Source organism: Emydura macquarii, unplaced genomic scaffold (genome assembly GCF_026122565.2).
Source record: "Emydura macquarii macquarii isolate MOO-44397 ecotype Brisbane River unplaced genomic scaffold, CSIRO-AGI_Emac_v2 contig_1644, whole genome shotgun sequence".
Classification (NCBI taxonomy): Eukaryota; Metazoa; Chordata; order Testudines; family Chelidae; genus Emydura; species Emydura macquarii.
In genome coordinates this window covers 14,679,781-14,699,502 of record NW_027131781.1, presented here as the reverse complement: position 1 = coordinate 14,699,502, position 19,722 = coordinate 14,679,781, and the positions used below count along the sequence as shown (strand labels likewise).

General features: G+C 41.4%; 1 protein-coding gene across 1 annotated transcript; it reads left to right on the top strand.

The window, feature by feature from the left end:
• The first annotated feature begins 10,938 nt into the window (after positions 1-10,938).
• Positions 10,939-13,548, top strand: BCL2A1 (BCL2 related protein A1). Its single transcript, XM_067556109.1, has 2 exons — positions 10,939-11,358; positions 12,938-13,548. The coding sequence occupies exons 1-2, from the start codon at positions 10,939-10,941 to the stop codon at positions 13,043-13,045; spliced, it is 528 nt and encodes a 175-aa protein (XP_067412210.1). The 3' UTR covers positions 13,046-13,548.
• The last annotated feature ends 6,174 nt before the right edge of the window (positions 13,549-19,722 follow it).

Sequence of the window (19,722 nt, the reverse complement as noted above, 5' to 3'; positions counted from 1 at the left end):
ATCTTTGTCCTAACTTACTTCCTGGAAGCAAGAGTGGAGAAGGGGAAGAATGACTGAATTCCTTTGTGAGGCCAATCGTGCACCAGGACAGTTACTTAGAGCTGAGCTTCACAGCTCAGTCTAACCTTCAGAGTTTGAAAGGATTTCTGAGGGCCTTAAATGGAACTACACATTGCACAAGCACCAGGCGTTATATTATTAGTAATTACTGCACCTGATAGAATGTTATTCAACACAGACATTGTGTGAATTTCTCCATTTTTAATCAAATAATTTATTAAAATATCTTTTTTAAACTCAGATCTGTAGACAGCTGAATACTATTCATTATGGAAATTATTTGACAAATACTGATGAATATCAAAATTTTTATTCAGCCAGCTCTAATTAGAATTAGAGCTGGCTGAATAAACACTTTTTGGACAAGGCACTTTGCTCTGTGCCTCAGTTTCCCCATCTGTAAAATGGGGACTGATGCTGACCTCATTTGTAAAACACTGAGATCTACTAATGAAATGTGCTATAGAGAGAGCTGGTTATCATTATTATTTCAATATACATATTTTCTTGTTTTGGCAGGGTCCCTTTAAATATTGTGAGTCAAATTAATCTCCAGGCTAACACCTTTGACTTCAAAGAATCTATAATGGGGAATGATTTAGGCCAGTGTTTTGCTTGCATTCACATCATTTTTTGCAGCCCTTAGATTTTTGCCTTCAACTAAGGATGTTTTGCGTTACTTTCCTCTGACTGGTGACCTTAACTAAAACATTGGCTTGCTATACTTGCTTAGCACCACTAAAATCTTAGTCACATTTATTTTCATTACACCAGTACACAAAAAATATGCCAGGTGGTTAAAGATCATTCTATATTAAATACACATTTCAGAACTTACAGCCACAGTAAAACTCTCACCTTTATACTTACTCGCTCAGGAATTTCATTTCCCCCCTTTATTATACATCTATGACTTAAAGTGACATAAAAACATCGTTTTTCTTCATAATTTTGCCACTGTGCTATTGTTTGACCTAATAATCCAGCTCCTGAGTGGTTAGTCTATGAGGACAAAAGTCAAGTGGTGTATCATTGACAAAGGAATTAGAATATTGCCAGATAAAATAGTCAGACTATTATTATGGCTAATATGCTAGAAATGTTTGCAATGGGTTTTTAAATAATCCCTTATGTTTATATAGTACCATCCATCCTGAATGATCCCAAGGTGCTGTGTAGATTAATCATAGGGTCCTGCTCCCCACCACAGAAAAGTAACTGATGCTGGCTTGGAAACCTGGTGACTGTTCTGCACTATCAATGTTACAAAAGTATAGTGAAGAATTGAAGCAAAGAATAATGTTTCTATTTGAAACTACAGGAACATTTTAGATAGACTACGGTATAATTACCTGGGTTGGGATTTGGCCAGGACAGAAGGGCTATCATGCTTATTCTTGAAAAAAAGATGCCACAAAGTTTCATAACTCATTTGAAAGATGGACTTCCATAAGCTCAGGAAGTCGACTGAGTAAATCCACCCCCTCAAGAAGCGTAGTGCTGAGTCGAGGGGAACGCCGTTTCCGTCGGCTCAACGCAGAGTGAACAGTGCGCAGAAGGGAAGCTGAGCAGTCGACGTCAGTTACGCAAACTACTCTGCGTAGTTTGCGTAACTCCTGTCAACTGCCGCCGAATCGCGCAGTCAGTGTGAACCAGCCCTAACTTATCTAAATATTCTTCAACCTGTTCTTTGCTTATTCTGACTTGTGTTCCTTTCCTCTTCATGTTATGGTAGTATTAATTGTGAGAAGCATCCAGAAACAATTAATTTTTTTAGAGAAGATTGAACAAAATAGTCATTTAACGCCTCAGCCTTCTTGGTATCATCTTTTATTAGCTCTCCTTCCCTGCTAAGTAGAGGACCTACACTTTCCTTTGTCCTTCTCTCGTTCCTAACGTATTTATAGAACCTTTTCTTATTGCCTTTTACATTCCTGACTAGATGTAATTCATTATCCCTTAACCTTTCTGATTTTATCCCTACATGCTTGTGCTATTCTTTTGTACTCCTCCTTAGCAATTTATGCATGTTTCCACTTTTTGAAAGATTCCGTCTAGATTTTCAGGTCGTTAAAGAGCTCCAGATGTAGCCATATTGGTTTCTTACTATTTTTCCTATCTTTCCTTTGCATCTGGGTAGTTTGCTGTTGCTCCTTTAAGGATGTCTTTTTGAGAAACTGTCAGTTCTGCTGAACTCCTTTTTCCCTTAGATTTTCTTCCCAGTGGCTTTACCTACCCAAACTACTCTATGTTTGTGAAAGTCGTTTTTTAATTCAACTGTCCTTATTCTGCTCCTTCCTTTCCTTAGATTATCATGAAGCTTATCGTTTCATGATCACTTTTACCCAAGTTTCCTTCCACCTTCAGATTTATAACTAATTGCTCCCTATTAGTCAAAATCCAGTCAAAAAATGGCTGTCCCCTGGCTACTTCCTCCACCATCTGAAACAAGAAGTTGTCCCCAATACATTCCAAGAACTTATTAGACATTTTGTGTTTTGCTTTATTATTTTTCCAGTAGCTATCTGGGTCATTAAAGTCCCGCATGACTATCAGGTCTCATGTTTTGGATATTTCTGTTTGTTCTAAAAATGGCTCATTCACCTCCTCCTCGTGATTTGATGGTCTATAGTAGACCCCTACCGAGACATTACCCCTAGTTTTTCCCCTTTTATCTTCACCCAAAGACTTTCAACTGACCTGCCTCCCATCTTCATCTGAACTTCAGAACAAATGTATATATTCTTAATATATAACGTAAAAAAACCTCCCTTTTCTTCCACCTTGTCCTTCCTGAACAAGCTATATTCCTCTATATCAATATTCCAGTCATGAATTTTTTCCCACCAAGTCTCTGTGATGCCAATTACACTATAATTTGGCTTGTTTACTAAGACTGTCATTGTACTCCCCATACTCTTTGTATTTGTGTATAGACATCTATGATATGGTGCAGATTTCTCCACTGTTTTCCCTCTTGTTACTGCTATGACAATATTGTAATTTTCCATTCCTCCTCTTCTCCCCCCCAAAACTTCCAGTCCTCTGTCAAATTTATCTTTTTTATACTGTCCTGTGAGCTTTTGCCGCCTGCCTTCTTTGAACCTAGTTCAATGCTGCTTCTCTTTTTTTTTGGTCAAGATTACTGTCATTTGTTAAACCTGATTTATTTCACTTAATTTGGGAGGCTACCCAAGAAATTAATTTGGTAACAAGGACGACTGAACTATCCATTAAATAAATTAACCTTAAATGCATATGAACCATTATTGTCCAGGAGGAGTGATTAGTAAGTAGTACCAGAACAAAATGTTGCTACACTAGACACATTGGCCCACAAAGGTTTCCAGATTATACAAAACTGTTTTCACCATGTGGTTAAAAAAAGAAGAGTATTTGTAGCTATTATATAAGAACAAACATCTTGGAGCAAAGTTCACAATTCAAGAGAATGAATCATCTCAAAGTGCTATAACACAGTTCAACAGAATAATTTTACAGCTGGTAAGCCTTACTGGGGAAGAAAAGTGATTTAAAAAGATGGGCTTGATAAGAATGTCTTACAGAGTGCCTCCAAATGTTCAGTCTTCTTTCGTGTCTTAACCAAAACATATATTCTAAGAAACCTTGAGGAATTCTGCATCATTGGCACCACTGGGGAAAAGCAATCTGCAATCTATGCAGTATCAGAGGTGAAAATTGAGATTTAAGGTATACATATAAAAAAATGCCAAAATGTATAATTTTCATCTTCAGTGAATTTTCTATTCTATGTATTTACAGTAGCACCTAGAAGCCCCAGGTGAGGTCAGGGCCCCGTAGTGTTAGGTGCTGGACAAACACACAGTAAGGGACAGTCTCTGTTTGGAAGATCTGAAGCTTCAAGGCCCCAACTCTGTAACTGATGGCATGGAGCCTCACTGACTTCAGACAAAGATGGAAGAAAAGAAATATTAGTATCCCCTTTTTCCAGATTGGGAACTGAGGCAGAGAGAGATCAAATGATTTACTTAAAGTGATTCAGGAAATCTGTGACAATTGAATGAATCCAGATTTCCTGAGTCAATGAATCTTTATAACAATCTTTCCCCGTTTCACAAATAGGGAAACTGAAACTCAAAGAGGTGAAGTGATTTGCCAAAGGCCACAAAAAGAGCAAGTGTGATACGAAGTATTAGAACCCAAGATTTCCTGGCTGCCCATCTTTTGTTCAAACCACAAGCCTCTCCCAATACCTTCAGCCTTCCCACTGAATTGTACAGAATTGAGATAAGACTCTCTATCCTATCTATACAGTTAGAGAAATTAACTTCACTACTTATTTATTAGCTCAGGAATATGTAGAGGTTAAATGTAAAGCCAACTAATTAAGGATTTTTGTGGATCAGAGATCTCAATTTCAAAGTAGATTGAGAATGATCATTTATTGTAAAACCTCCAAAGGAAAATGAAGGCTAAAGGAGAAACAAGGATGATGCTATTATGTAAATTATTTGAGTAGTTCCATATCAGGCAAGCATTTTCTCATCGGATGATTAACAGCTGTCCAACACAGATAGCAAAAAGCCTGTTTGGTTCAATAATTCATGTTCTTTCAGATTGTGCTGTAATAAACCAGATAACGCTGAGCGTGTTATTCATCATGGCTGCTGAGTATAATATTGTGCCATGATGAGTAGCCTACTGCAAAATCAGGAATAAATGGGAAAACACAAAAGAGCTTGAACTAAGGTCTCTTTCTCTAACATATCTACAACTTTAGGCTCCACTTAGCTGCATGCAAGTGGACTCCTGTCCCTAGACAGATGGAGCTACTGAAGTCAATGGAGCGCCACTCGGGCCCAGGGAGGTCAGTCAGTGCAGAGCTTCATTGATGTCAAGGGTTCTGCACAGGTGCAAAAGTCCACTCAGTGCAGGATAGGAGCCTTCGTCTGGATTTGGGTTTGTGAAGTTCACACAGCTCCAGAATAAACTGTGAAACTCCCGATGAAATCAATCAGAGGCACAGTCTGAGACCTGCAGAGATCTCAGCCCCAAATCCATGCAAAGGCAGGTTTGCAAAAGATTTGCAGGTATTCACTGCAGTGGATGAAAGTGAGGATACAAAATTATCACACATTCCTCTGTTGCTGTTGAGTTTACTTGGTACAGATATTTCATCAAATCAATTTAAAAACAGACTCATAATTAAATAATGAATCCCAATTGCTGCATAATGAGAGATCACTAAGGCCCTGCTCCTGCAAGTCATTGAAGTCACTGGGGCTCTTTGTGGATTTAGCAGTCTGCCCACATGCAGTGAACTATAGGATCAGGTCCTTGGACTGAAAGCACGTCAGGGCACGCACCACCTTTTGGTTATACATTTGTGAAGGGCCGAGCACAATGGGTACCTGATTGAGTCCTCTAGGTGCTGCCACTGTATAACAATAATAGTAACAGGCAACAACAGGCATCCACTGGGTTATTCTGAAAAGACTAGAAAACTCCTAAAGGACAAAAGCTCGCTGGGGCCCAAATTCAGCTGAACTACAAACATGTGCTTAAGTTCCATTATTGTAATGCTTAAAATTAGGTTTGTGCTCAAGTTCTAGTGGAACTGGGCCCTAAACATGAAAATGAAGTGATGGGCAAATATAGTTAAAAACATAATGCACGTTGAAGTAAAGTGATAGAAAAAGAGGATCTTTTAGGACATTTGATTTTTGCTCTGAAGCAAATTTCCATTTGCTCTGGTTAAAGAATGCCAGTTTGTGTAACTGGTTGGCAAAGCATCCAGCACCAGCTTTGCTTCACTGTTTTATGGGACATAATTTACTTTTAAAAAATTGAGAGTACAGTACTATGTGTTCAAATAACACAGTAATGGGTGCAATATAAATAGTAGACAGACAAATTAGTTAGCTATTGGTATTCATGGTCTCCTGGGTAAAGAGGACTGCCATCTCAGCATGCTCTTTGGAGGATCAGCAAATCACAATAAACACAAGGATACAAATATATCATGGGAAATACAGTCAATTTCTTGCTATAATTTGCAGCAATTTATGCATAATCTCCATATGTTTAAAAATACTATCCATTATCACCCCTCCACAATGGTTGCATGAGGTATTGGTTCACCGACCCATCCCCAAAGTGTCCTTCTAAAATAGTTTATGTGAGGCTGGCAAAGAGATCATTTCTGCAATGGATAGGGAACATATAGGCAAACTCTGGCTGCGTAGGTGGCAGACTGCCCCACATGAGTTTTTGCTGCACAGAACCGAACCCAGAGCTTGAGTTGTCCTGTGGATTCCACTCTGCCTATATAGAGCCTGAACTTTCAGGCTTTATGTGGGTGGAGTCAATTTCACCCCAAATGCTTTGAGATCCTAAGGAAGAAAGGTATAGAAATTGAAAGTGCAAAATACTTTCATGTGTTTCTGATCTATTGGATAGATTACAGGTTTTTGAAAAGATGTAAACATTAGGGACTAGCATCTTGATATTTTCATGCAAAGATACATATAGGAACGCAAACATTTCTAAGTTATGGTTCATGAATGTAGTTTAATATGCTTTATTTGTTTTTTTCAACATACCAAAATTAGTAAAACCATATTATAGATTTATCTCTTTAAATATAATTTAAATTCAAAACAGATTTGTATGGATTAAAGAGTAGAAAGTATCTCTAAATAGTAGATTTGAATTTTTCTGCACTTTCATAAATCAGAATAGTTCAAGACAATTTAAAGTGTGCATAAAAACAAATGTGTTCCTAGACTGAAACCCTGAATATAAAGTTTTTGTCTACAAGCAAACTTTAAGGATGAGCTACAACCTCTATCAATACTGATTTATAATGGAAGTACTGGTATTGACACAGCCGTCTTTATAGTCTCTGGTGTATGGGTATGCTGGGAGCAGAAGCAGATGGATTGTTTCAGGGACAGGAGAGAGAGTGGCCAGTGTGCTCAGCACCTGGCAATGGTGGGTTCCACTGTAGCCCAATGGCAGCTGTGCAGAATCTGTTGTAAATTAGAAGAGACCCTCTGTCTGCTCTAATTTATGCTGGGATCCACAATGGCCTGTACATCAGTCCAGAATGTGGGAGGGGCAAGAGTAGCTTTGTCTCACCCCAGCCACATCCTAGGGCTGGGCATCTCCTGAGAGGTGCAGCATAGATTCTGGACTCTGCCCACGGTCTGGTGAACTGGTTCAATTGTCTTTAGAAGCTGAGAATTGTTACCCTTCTGCAGCCATTTCCTATTCCATTTCTCCATCCCAGAAAGATTAGGAGAAGATGAGAAAACTTTTATTGAACTGGAAGCACATCTCTAGTAAGATGAGTATCCCAAAACTTTGAATATGAACTGTTTAAGGTTTCTGGACGGACTGAATTCCCTGAGAAATGCACCAAAAAAAACCACCTAATCATTTATAGTGAGAGGCAGTGGGTCATCACAAATACCATTGTGTTTCTGTTCCTCCCTGTGCATACATACACAAGACACAGAAACCCTGAACATGTAACTACTGTGACATTGTTTCCTACATCACTGGGACATTTCTGTGCATGCAGAAAAACTTGCTGCCGGTAGGTGGCAGCACACCACTGAGCAAACCAAACCAAACTGCTTGACAATAACATAAGTTAGCCATTTGTGCACTCGGAAAGGTTGGTTCTGAAGTATTAATAATTTTCATTAAAATTTAGGGGGAAAAGTCACTCAGCAGGATTGCTAAAGCTGTGTGGATATTTTGCAATGACACCCAAAGCCATGCAAAATTGTGCTAGATTGAGTTTGTAAAAGGAAATGAAACCAGGTGAGTTCCGTGCGAATGTTTGCCACCCTGCAAACTCTTCATCAAACTAAAAGTGAAAAGCTTTGTTAGCTCTGAAGAACCCACATTATTCATGGCAGTTTCATTCTGATCTCATATCAAACTCTTTGAAGTTGGTAATTGTTTATTTCAAATCTTCTGCCTGGGACAAGCCCTCACAAAGCCAGATGCAGTACAAAAAGCAGAACAAAACTTACTGGCTTGAAAATGATTTTTGTCCCCATCATGTTGGTTTGCACCAAGGAGGCTATGTGCAGATCTGAATCTAGATTAGGCTTAGGTTGAGGTTCAAGTAACCCCATCAGCTGCCCCACCTGAGTCCAAGCCAAACTATGAAAGAAAAAACCCAATAGGGAACAGGAAATTATAATTTTCCACTAAATGTTTCCACTAATTTTTGAGTCATAGGAACATAAAGAATGGCATATTGGGTCAGACCAATGACTAAACAATCAGTGGAAATTCATTTAATAGGAAGTTACAATTTCCTATTGTGTTTTTTTCTTTCATAGTTTGGCTTGGCCTCACAGTGGGACATAGTTGATGGTGGCAGCAGGTTTAAAACAAACAAAAAGAAGTACTTCTTCACACAACATAGTCAACATATATCAGCATCTTTTCCAATTCTAAAATCTCTCTTTTGAGATGGGGCGATCAGAACTGCAAGGTGTGGGTGTATCAGGGATTTATACAGTGGCATTATGATATTTTTTTTATCTATCCCTTTCCTCATGGTTCCAAACATCCTATTAGGTTTTTGACTACCACTGCACATTGAGCAGATGTTTTCAGAGAACTATCCACAATGACTCCAAGATTTCTTTCTTGAGTGGTAACACCTAATTTAGACCCCATCCTTTTGTATGTATAGTTGGGCTTGTTTTCCATACTTTGCATTTATCAACATTGAATTTCATATGCCATTTTGTTGTCCAGTCACCCAGTTAAGCAAGATCCCTTTGTGACTCTTTGCAGTCAGCTTTGGACTTAACTATTTTGAGAAATTTTGTATTGTCTGCAAATTTTGCCACCTCACTGTTCACCCCCTTTTCCAGATCACTTATAAATATGCAGAACAGCACACGTTCCAATACAAATCCTTGGGGGACTCTACTATTTACCTCTCCATTGTGAAAACTGACAATTTATTCCTACCCTGTTTTTCCTGTCTTTTAACATTACTGATCCAGGAGAGGCCCTTCCCTCTTACCTCATGACTGCTTACTTTGCGTAAAAGCCTTCGGTGAGGGACCTTATCAAAGGCTTTCTAAATGTCCAAGTATGCTGTATGAACTGGTTCACCCTTGCCACACTCCCAAAGAATTCTCATAGATTCGTGACGCATGATTTCCCTTAACAAAAGCCATGTTGACTCTTCCCCAACATACTGTGTTCATCTATGCTTCTGATAATTCTGTCCTGTAATTTCAGCCAAATTGCCTGGTAATGAAATTAGGTTTACCAGCTTGTAATTGCGAGGAACTCCTCTGGAGCCTTTTTAAAAATAGGTGTTACAATAGTTACCCTGCACTCATCTGGTACCGAAGCTGATTTAAATGATAGGTTACATACTACAGTGAATAGTTATGCAATTTCATATGAGTTCCTTCAGAACTTTTGGTGAATACCATCTGGTCCTGGGGATTTATTACTTTTTAAACTTCCTCTACTGACACCACAATCTGGAAGAGTTCCTTAGATTTGTCACCTAAAATGAATCACTCAGGTGTGAATATCTCCCCCACACCCTCTGCAATGAAGACTGATGCAAAGAATTCATTTAGCTTCTCCACAATGGCCTTATCTTGCTTGAGTGCTCCTTTGGCATCTCAATCATTCAGTGCCCCTTCTCCCCGTTTTGGCAGGCTTTCTGCTTCTGATGTACTTAAATTTTTTTGCTGTTAATTTTTGTATCTTTAGCGAGTTGTGTTTCAAATTCTTTCTTGGCCTGCCTTATTATGTCTTTATATTTGACTTGCCAGAGTTTATGGTCCTTTCTATTTTCCTCACTAGGATTTGACTTCCAATTTTTGAAGGATGCCTTTTTGGGCAAGTCAGGAGTAGAGGACGGCATTGTTGTTGGCCCCTACCATCCAGAGACCCTGCCCATCTCTTCTGCTTCACAAGCATCCTGTTGACAATGAGCACACCAATACATCTTTCTCAGCTGCTGCCCAGGAAAACCCCTATAGAATGTGAGTTTTCACAGTGCAATGGGCCATACCACTTAAGACAATGCTGACTGGTTCACTATTATCTTATACCTGGATTCCCAGAGGGATGGAGGAGTAGTGCGGGGGAAGAACTTTGTCACAGTCAGTCTCTTCATTCCAATCTTCAGAGCTTGATCTTTGCAGAGCACCCACATGGGGGTTTTTGTGGGAATCGGGGCAGAAGATCTTATAGAGCTGACACCCCCTTATTCCATAGCCCAGAGGAAAGATATACCAGATTTGGGTTCCCTCCTGTCACTGCAGTCCTGGAGGGATAAGGCTGATCTGAATCGGCTTTGTTCTGCATTCTCCTCATTGGAGACTTACTCACTAACTGTGAAGAAGATTTAGTTGCCATCTACATGCAGTCCAGAGTGAAGCATTGACCACCGCCAGTGGAGGAGTATTTCCCAGGAGTTGCATGTTCCTATAGTATGCACTTGTCTTTTAAAAAGCAAAATGTGGCAGATCCTCAACTGGTGTAAATCAGCACAAGTCCACCGAAGCTACATCAGTTTACACCAGCTAAGGATGTAATCCCTACTAATGTATTCTTGTCTATACATGTGTCTCATGTCCTATATTTAGAGGCATAATACATCATTTACTATAAAGATTTCTTGTGTGTCTTTGACCACATTGAGAATCTTTCTTTCATTTCTGAACTTATAACCACAACCCACACTTCCATTTAAGGAACTCTAAGTCAGTGGGCTGTACAGGAACTTCTGTGATGCAGGTGCCTAGCATGTAGTTATTTAGTTCAGCTTTTAAAGTGTATTAGCAGTTTCACATTGGTCAGAGGCTGAGCTTTGCTCTCTGAGTCTGCTTCTAAATGGAAAGCTCTGAGTACCGTTACGTTTACGATTTAGTCCAAGATTATCTGAAATACATTCTTCAAGAACCACAGCTTGGACCAGCCCCAAGCAGAGTTGCTTATGTCTTAAGAAACACTGCATCCTTTCTGCAAAAGGAAAATGAAGAGAATCTGAAACCATGTTTGGATACACTTGATATTGCCTCTGTTGATGCTGCCAGAAGAATTTTCAATCAAGTCATGGATAAAGAATTTGCTGATGGAAACACTAACTGGGGACGGATTTTGACAATATTTATGTTTGGTGGAATTCTTTCTCAGAGGCTTCAAGAACATGGAGTTCAGCTTACAGGAGATAATAAAGAGCAGATTTCTTATTTCATCACGGAGTATATTATAAACAACAAGGCTGAGTGGATAGAGGCAAATGGAGGTTGGGTAAGTTTCAGTGATGTATTTTATTACCATTTTTCACTGCTGTCTAGTTCAGGAGAATTTTTCTTAATAAATTAAAAAAATGTTCTTTTAACTACTGTCAAAAAGAATTGTCAGCTTAGCCAGGGCTTTATCTGTTACTTTATTTAAAACTTTTCTATCTTGAATTCTTCCTTAAGACTTAAAGCAAATATCTTGCTTCAGATCTAAATTAGAGAAAGATACAAGACATTTTTAAGGTGCTTGTGACAGTATAAACCACTAAAGTAAAACTTGAGTAATCTGTACAGTACACTTTCCAAACTGAAATTAAAATGAAATGGTGCAATAATAATGCTACAATAGAGCCCGATCCAAAGCCTTTTGAAGTTAATGGCAAGGGAAATCTTTATAGGTGAAATCCTGTCCATACTGAAGTCAATGGGAGTTTTGCTATTAACGTCCATGCAGCCAGGTTTTCATCCCGTCAATTTAGTTGTACAGTCTAATAATTAAGTATAATTGGGGTCAAATCCTGCTTGCGTTATTCATGTACTCAGACTACTTGTGTGAGTGGAAATTGGCTGAGATATTCCTAGCATCTCCACATGGTTATTTTAAAAATAGGAGTAAAGTATTTGACTAACAGTGTGTCTCTTTGTTCAGCATCATATAATCATTTAATGAAAGTCCCTGTGCTGATGCTAACGAAGTTGTAGGAAATTCCACGTTTCTGCTTTGCAGGGTTTCACCATGCAAACTTAGTTTTCTGTAGGAGTTTAGGGGAAGTTGAAGGTAAATGCCATCAGAGCCTGATATCCCCTGGTACTTTATGAGTGTGTGTGTATGCAAATGTCACTTTCTATTCAGACTGCCTCTCTGGCCTCATTCTGCTCTCAGTGCAATTACTCTTGATTTTAGATGAGCTCAGAATCAGGTTTATTTTCTCTTTTCTCACCTATCCCCCTTTACTATTGTCTTTCTGCTTCCCTCTGCCTTTCTCACACTTTTCTCTAGCTTGCTTTTGCTCTATTTCTGTTGGGTAATAGTTGCAGTGAGTTAGTGGTGCTTCATACATCACATGTATAGAGGCTCCTTTGCCTGCCTTTTTTAATCCAACCCGTTTAATGCCAACATCTATTCCTGACAACAATTTTTTCCCCTTATAATATCTGGGATTTTCAATAAGTACCTCATCACACCAGAAAGAAAAGGTTTAAAGGGGGAATATTTACAAGCTTATTAAACTGAAATACAGACAGTTATGTTACTTGCAGAGATGGGCCCAAACCAGAAAGTTTAAATTCAACCTAAAAATGAACACTTCCCAGAAGGGAGCAGGCAGGGAAGGAGCAAATTTGACCACGTTCTGATCTGGAGATGAGACAGGCATTGCATGATGTGCAAATAGTTTCAGCTATCTTTTTCAAAGCCCAGTTCATCTTTTTCTGAGGTAGTTGTCTGTAAAGCTGCCTGTGTGGCCATAAAGTCACGACACTCTCTACTGAACTGAAGGCCTCCTGCTATCACGAAATAATGGTGCGTTTTTCATGAACTCATTATTTAAAAGCTATAACCAGACTGTATATGTTTTTCTCCACAGGTAAATGGCTTCCTAACTACGTTTGAGGGAAAACAATCATGGCTGTCCTTATTCAACATTAAAGCAAAAATCTTGGATGCTCTGTCCTTCTTCAGTCAGTACTATTGACAAGATGGAGATCAGTGCTCCCCATGTAAACTGGCTGTTGCAATGAAATGTATTGCATCTTCCTTCAAGCAAGAGGAAAATGAATCAGCCTTCTGGAATTAAGTAGTTTTTTGTTTCTTATATTTTAATTTATATTTTTAGTATATGTTCAAGTCCTGGCTTATTTGACAACAGTGAAGACAGGAGTCCTCTGGCTAGCGAAGAGGTACAGAACTGGCCCACCAACATGCCTCAATCCTTACCTAGAGAGAGCATCTCGCAAAGACAGATAGCAGCTCAGTGTGCATCTTTTCTGATGCGCCTGCCAAGAACTTGTTTCACCTACATAATCCAATGGGTTAGGAGCAGTATCAGTTTTAATTCTGAATATTATAATTTTTTTAAATGGTATCTCTTACTTTATTGCATTTTGTTGTTTACTTTATCAGCAAAGGAGTTCTTAAATAAATGGGCTAAAACACTCACTCATGAAAGCACGTGCGAGTTCATGAGATAGATCAAATGATCGCTTTGGAACCAGCTATTTAAAATGTGTACACCTATTTACTAATCAGTACAATGGCATGTGTGTCACGTGGGCTGGCTTGAGTGGGGGGGCATTTAGTATATTGTGTGACATCAGTATGTCAGAATCATGATGATTCGTGTGAGATATATCATGTCTGGTACTGTTAGAAGGGATATATCATGCTGAGTAAGATCATACTTATGTTCATGTATTATATGTAAAATGGAAGTTATGGATGTATTTGATATTTCTGTATGTCAATTTGGGCTGGCTGGGACACACCCCAGACAGAGAGGCTGCAAGACAATAGCCTGCTTAATGGCCCATTAAGACACTCACAGAGGCAAGGGGCCCAGGAAGAAACCCCAGGCATACCTGAAGAGTTACCAGGATTGGTTCATGTGACTCTGGACCCCAGGCATATCTGAAGAGTCACTAGGATTGGCCTATGTGACTCTGGACTCCATCTTAGTTCTTGTGACTTTCCACAGGCCGCATGGCCCGGGACAGAGTGTATATAAGATCAAACCACAAAATCCATTTTGTCTACGTTCCTGTTCAGTTGCAGAGACACACCTACCTCTGGATCAATCCATTTTCAACTGAACCAAAGGACTTAGATCCATCCAGGTACTGGATGTGAACCAGAGGAACTATACAAGCCTGCAAATCCACATTTCTTCCAGAAACCTGATGTATATGGACTTTCAATCATCTGTATGTATGTGATTGCTCTAATCTTTTAAAATTTTTCTCACGGTTTATTTCTTTCTTTTTACAATAAACCTTTAGTTTTAGTTACTAAAGGATTGGCTGGCAGCGTGACATTTTAGGTAAGATCCAAGCTTATATTGAACTGGTATTGTGGCTGACCCCTTGGGGTCAAAGGGAACCTTTTTAGTAAAGAGCATAGAGTTTAAAGTAACTGGTCTCTTTACTGGTCCTAGTGCTGATTTGGGAGCCAGGATCTGAAATGCAGTAAAGGGGGCTGTGGGCATTTGTGGACTGGCTTCTTGATAACCAGTGTGGAGGGAATCAGAAGCAGTTCGTGGCTGGTTGGGAAGCCAGGCTTCAGTGTCACCCACCAGTACTGGGAGAATCTGCTCTCCTTTAGCAGCCTGCCCTGATCTTGGCATTCTCAGGTGCCTACCCTGGGCACGGACGGGTCACAATGTGTTTAATAATTTCTTTTTTAAAAAAAGGGTTTTGATATGCATGATGGTTGCTCTTTCCACCTGCAATGGCCACTTGATTGATTTTTGTGTGTAAACAGATGCTTTTAAATGGCCAAGTGCAAAAAGTGTATTTGAAATCAATAAACTATTTGTATCTTCTTTAATTAAAATGTGACCAATAAGTTTTTGGGAATAAAAACATAAACATATACTTAGGCTGAAAGTTTATTTTTGCCAAGTTTCATCTCTGAAAAACCATTTTTTCTTTTCAGCTGAGTTAGATACGTCTGGTAAAGCAAGTTTGGGCAAAGCTGCAAATCTAGGCAGTATGGGCCTAATCCAATAACCATTAAAGTCAATAAAAAGACTTGTTTACAAGTCTAGATTCAGGTCTCTTAACAGGTATATGTGTCTACATATCACCACTCAGAGTGCATTATGAACACCTTAGACAGAAAATAGATGGATGTGAAGGAGGATAAGTGTCAATTATGGGGATTTTACATTTTCCTCGGAAGCACCTGTTACTGGCCACTGTAAGAAGCAGGATATCATTTTTTGTATAACAACTTAATATATTAAATTTAAAACATTTTAATTAAAATATACAAAGCCAGACTTGGCCTTTTTTTGTAGACATATAATTACAAATAGACGGTGTAATGGTTTTAGCTTTCATCTCTAAAACCTGGGTTTAAATAAGGAAAGCTAGGATCATCTGCTAAACCATCTACTGGGTTACGTTCACCAATGGCAAAAGCTAGAGCTGCTCTGCATTTATCAAAAAGAACAGCTAGTATATCTGGTACCTCTTTTTATTATATTACTATTATTATTATTATTCGTTCTTTGTACTAGCATAGTTTCCAGGAGCCTTCAGCATGGACCACTCCATTGTGCTAGGTGCTATACAAGCAGAACGAAACAATAGACCTGCCCCAAGCATCTTACAGTCTACGTACATGACAAGAAACAGCAGCTGATACAGACAGATGGGGAGTTCAGGGAAACAATGAGACAATATTGATCAGCATGGGAGGCCGAGTGGTCTCAGAACCCCAGCAGCCTAACCACTGTCAAGTTTTTGAAGGCCTCCCAGCAAAGAAGAGTTTTTAAGGAGGGTTTTGAAGGAGGATAATGAGTTTGTTTTGCAGATGTTTACTGGGAGCTTCTCCCAAGACTGAGGGGCAGCATAGAAGAGAGCACAAATATACTTGTCTGAAAATTTAACAAGTGGGCAATGGAGGCTAGCATTATGGACCAATCAGAGGCAGGAGTCAATCTTTTGATTCTGAATGAAAGATGATAGGTAGGGTGGGGATAGGTCCTGAAGGGTCTTGAAAACGAACACAAGTAGCTCCCGTTTGATATGATAGAAAAGAAAGTCATTGAAGTGACGCAGTTATGCTATTATATCTTGATTTCTATGTGGTATCTATCTATACTTGTAGTATATTTTAATGCTATTGCCTCAGTCCTGTAGAACACTATTGACATTGCTTTGTGACTCACCACAGCTGCAGTGTATCTATACCACAGCCACTGAAGACATCACTTCAACTGTCAGGCAAAATATGGAGCAGCAGACAAAGTTCTGTTTCTGGAGGAAAGGGCAGTCAAACAGCAGCAGAGCAGCACAACAGATGATTATATCAATATAATGGTCAGGTAGTACCAGGATGTCACGGCAACACATGATGGCATTGAGACCTACCAGATCATCTAAACCCATTTTCTTACAAGACTGGAATTATTGTATTTACTAGTGTTTGGGCAGATGTTTTAAATGTCCCAATATATGTGGCTTCTGCCCCTTTCCCTGGTAGATTGTTGCATAGGCCACATGTTCCTGGCAGCATGAGGCAAGACAGGACTAGCCACAGAAGCTGCTGAGCCATACTGAAAGAGAGGAACCACAGTGACAAAAAAAAGCCACTGTTTCCTTAATTCACAAAGTTCCCCTAATGTTCCAGGCAATGTCTCCTACCCTCCACCAGCATGAGGATGGGAAATCACTTGGTCATTGGCTATTAAATTATATTAAGTTGTATTCCCCCTTTGGATGGCAGAAACATGATGGAGTGATTTCTTTATGATGTTTTATCCATGCTAGGCAAAAAGGAGTTGCAACCAAGTGTTAGATGGGATGCCTTTCTGCACACACAACGGTCAACCTCAGACTGCTCTAAATCAGTGTTTCTCAACCTTTTAAGTAGCAAGTACCCCCTAACTTCTGAAAATTTTAATAAGTACCCCAACACTCAATTTTCCACTCTGGGAAATACAATCTTTTTTCCCTTTACTGCTGGATGACTATATTTCTTGTAAAGCAGGAGAGTTCTGCAATGCTGTGTGGCTGTGGCAGATCGCAAAACCCCCTGCTGTTTCTCCCTCTCCTGCATGTAGAAGCAAAGGTCAACGCCAGCCACTCACTATGGCCTGATGGCGCGGTCACATGGTGTTCTCCTCACACAGGCGGGAACTTGTGAGGGATGAGCAGGCACAAGCAGCCCACCAGAGTGGATAGCAGCGCTCCCCATGGCTGTCACTAGGGGGGTGCGGGTCTGGGGCAAATCACACTGTGTGGGCCGCCTGCCTCCCAGCTGGGAGCTGGGACCAGGCAGGAAGCAGGCAGCTGCCACCTGGTTTCCCCAGAAGTCGGCAGCTGTCGCTTGCCTCCCTTCACTGGGTTTTTCGCTCTAAATCATAGTTTCTCAACCTGTGGTACGCATACCCCCAGGGGTACACGAGACATAGGCAGGAGGTACCAGGGGAAAAACAGAATGAAGGGGAGGCGGGTGGCAGCTGCTGACTTCTGGGGAAGCCAGGCAGCAGCAGCCTGCTTCCTGCCCAGTCACAGCTCCCAGCTGGGAGGCAGGCAGCAGCTGCTAGCTTCTGGGGGAGGTGGGCAGCAGCCCCCCCACTTCCCAGCTCCCAGGTGGGAGCCCGGTGGCAGCCTCCTGCATCTCATAAGCTGGACCCGCAACTGGGTGGCAGCCACCTACGCCTTGATTCCGAGCTGAAGGACAGCCTCCAGTGCCCCGGCTTGAAGACGGGCAGCAGCTACCTGCGCACATCCCTGGATCCCAGCCAGTGCGGAAGCCTCCTCTGCCCCAGCTCGGATTAGGTGGCAATTGCCCACCTCCCAGGCTGGCAGCCAGGCGGCAGCCACCTGCAATTTGCCCAGGTGGCAGCCCCCCTCCCTGGCTCAAAGCCCAGTGCCCAAAAAACTTGTCAATTTCATTGCTCTAGCTGACAACTATGACAGCCCCAGATTTCACTAGTTACCCTTTTTTTCCTGTCTCTCTTTCACCCCTTCCTTCTCTCAAATCTTTGGCAAACAATTTGGCACCGCGCTTTATATTCCCTAGCATTGGCATGCCGCTCAAAGCCTCCTAGCTTTGGCCAACATCACCTCTAGCCCAGATACATACTTGAGTTGTGCACCACTGGTGTAAAGGTGGTAAGCTACCCACACTAGATCTGACACGTGTCATATCACGGCCTTATATACTCAGCCCTTCTTCTAACATATGGCTCACATTAGTCTGTAAATATAAAATCCCATGGAAAATTGAGTGTTGGGGGTACTTATTAAAATTTTCAGAAGTTAGGGGGTACTTGCTACTTAAAAGGTTGAGAAACACTGCCCTAAATTAGGGTGGGGAGTAACATTAAAGCTGTCTTTGCCACCTGCCTTTGGTCCTATGCTGACTGCAGCTCAGCCAGGCCAGGGATTCTGAAGCAGTATTTCTAACAAACACAAAGTAGCAAAAAATCCAAATAATACATTAAAAAATACCTTTCAGGTCTCTACAGAAATCAGAAAGCAGCACACTGGCTCTGGACATCTTCCAAAATACTTTTGACAGTCATTTTCAACGGGTTGATTTTAGGAGTAGATGTAAAGTCTGAAGCATTAAAATGACCCTCACAGTATTGTGACTCTCCAGGCATTCAAAAATCAGACGTCAAGCCCCCCAAATCATGAGATTGGCTTTAAAATCATGAGATTTTAAAAACTAGTAGGTGCTCTTTATTTACCTGGCTTCTGACTCTTTAGGGTGCAGACTGTTTTCAGACTGTTCTTCGCACTCGAGGATTAGAAGTTTGTGGAAGCAGAGATTGTTTGTTAGTCATCACATGACTCCAAGAGCTCAGGGCCCCCACATGGGGGGGGGGGGTGGAAGGGTACACTTTACCAGGGCCTGGAGGCCCTGGAGGGGGGGCGCCCAGCCCAGGCTGCAACCCCCATTACCATGAGAAAAAAATTGTCATGGCTCATGAGATTGTAGGTACAGGATGTTTGCGGGAGGGGGGCCGATGTTACAAGTTTGTACTGGGCCTGAAAACATTATAATTGGGCCCTGCAAGAGCTACCGGTTTAAGAACACCAACCACGGCGCCACTGGTGATAAGGCCAGGCAGGAGAGCTGGCAATAGCAAGGCAAAGCTCCTCATTTCAAGCTCACAAGGATTTGCAATCGGAATGCGTGAACCGGGGGTCTCGTGGGTGGCCAGAATGGTCCTGGGACAAGAGCTTGTTCTGTACAGGCGGCAATACAGGGTAAAAAGCGCCAGGCAATGTTCACTCGATGGAACTCCGCATTGGAACCACGCAGCGCCTCGCCAGGGCCGGCCCCCCGGCAAACAAACACTTGCAGGGGCTTAACCCTGCGCACGTGAGCAGCTCCAGGACACTGCGGGCAGCGGGCACAGGGGTGCTGCGTCCCCCGGGCAGCCGGGAATCCCCTGGGCAGCAGAAACGTGGGCGCTGGGGAACCCCCTCCTGAGCGCAGGGGCCCAGAAACCGCCTGTGGCCTGGGCCCCCCTCGGCAGCGGGGATCCGGATCCGCTGGGGCGGCGGGGATCCTCTGTTAGATCCCTGGGGAGCGGGGCCGGGGGGAGGTGGGTGCGCAGCGCAGCGGAGCCGGAACGCCGGGGGGGGGGGCCCTGCCCGGCCCTGCCGTCACACGCACTCTGCGCATGGAGAG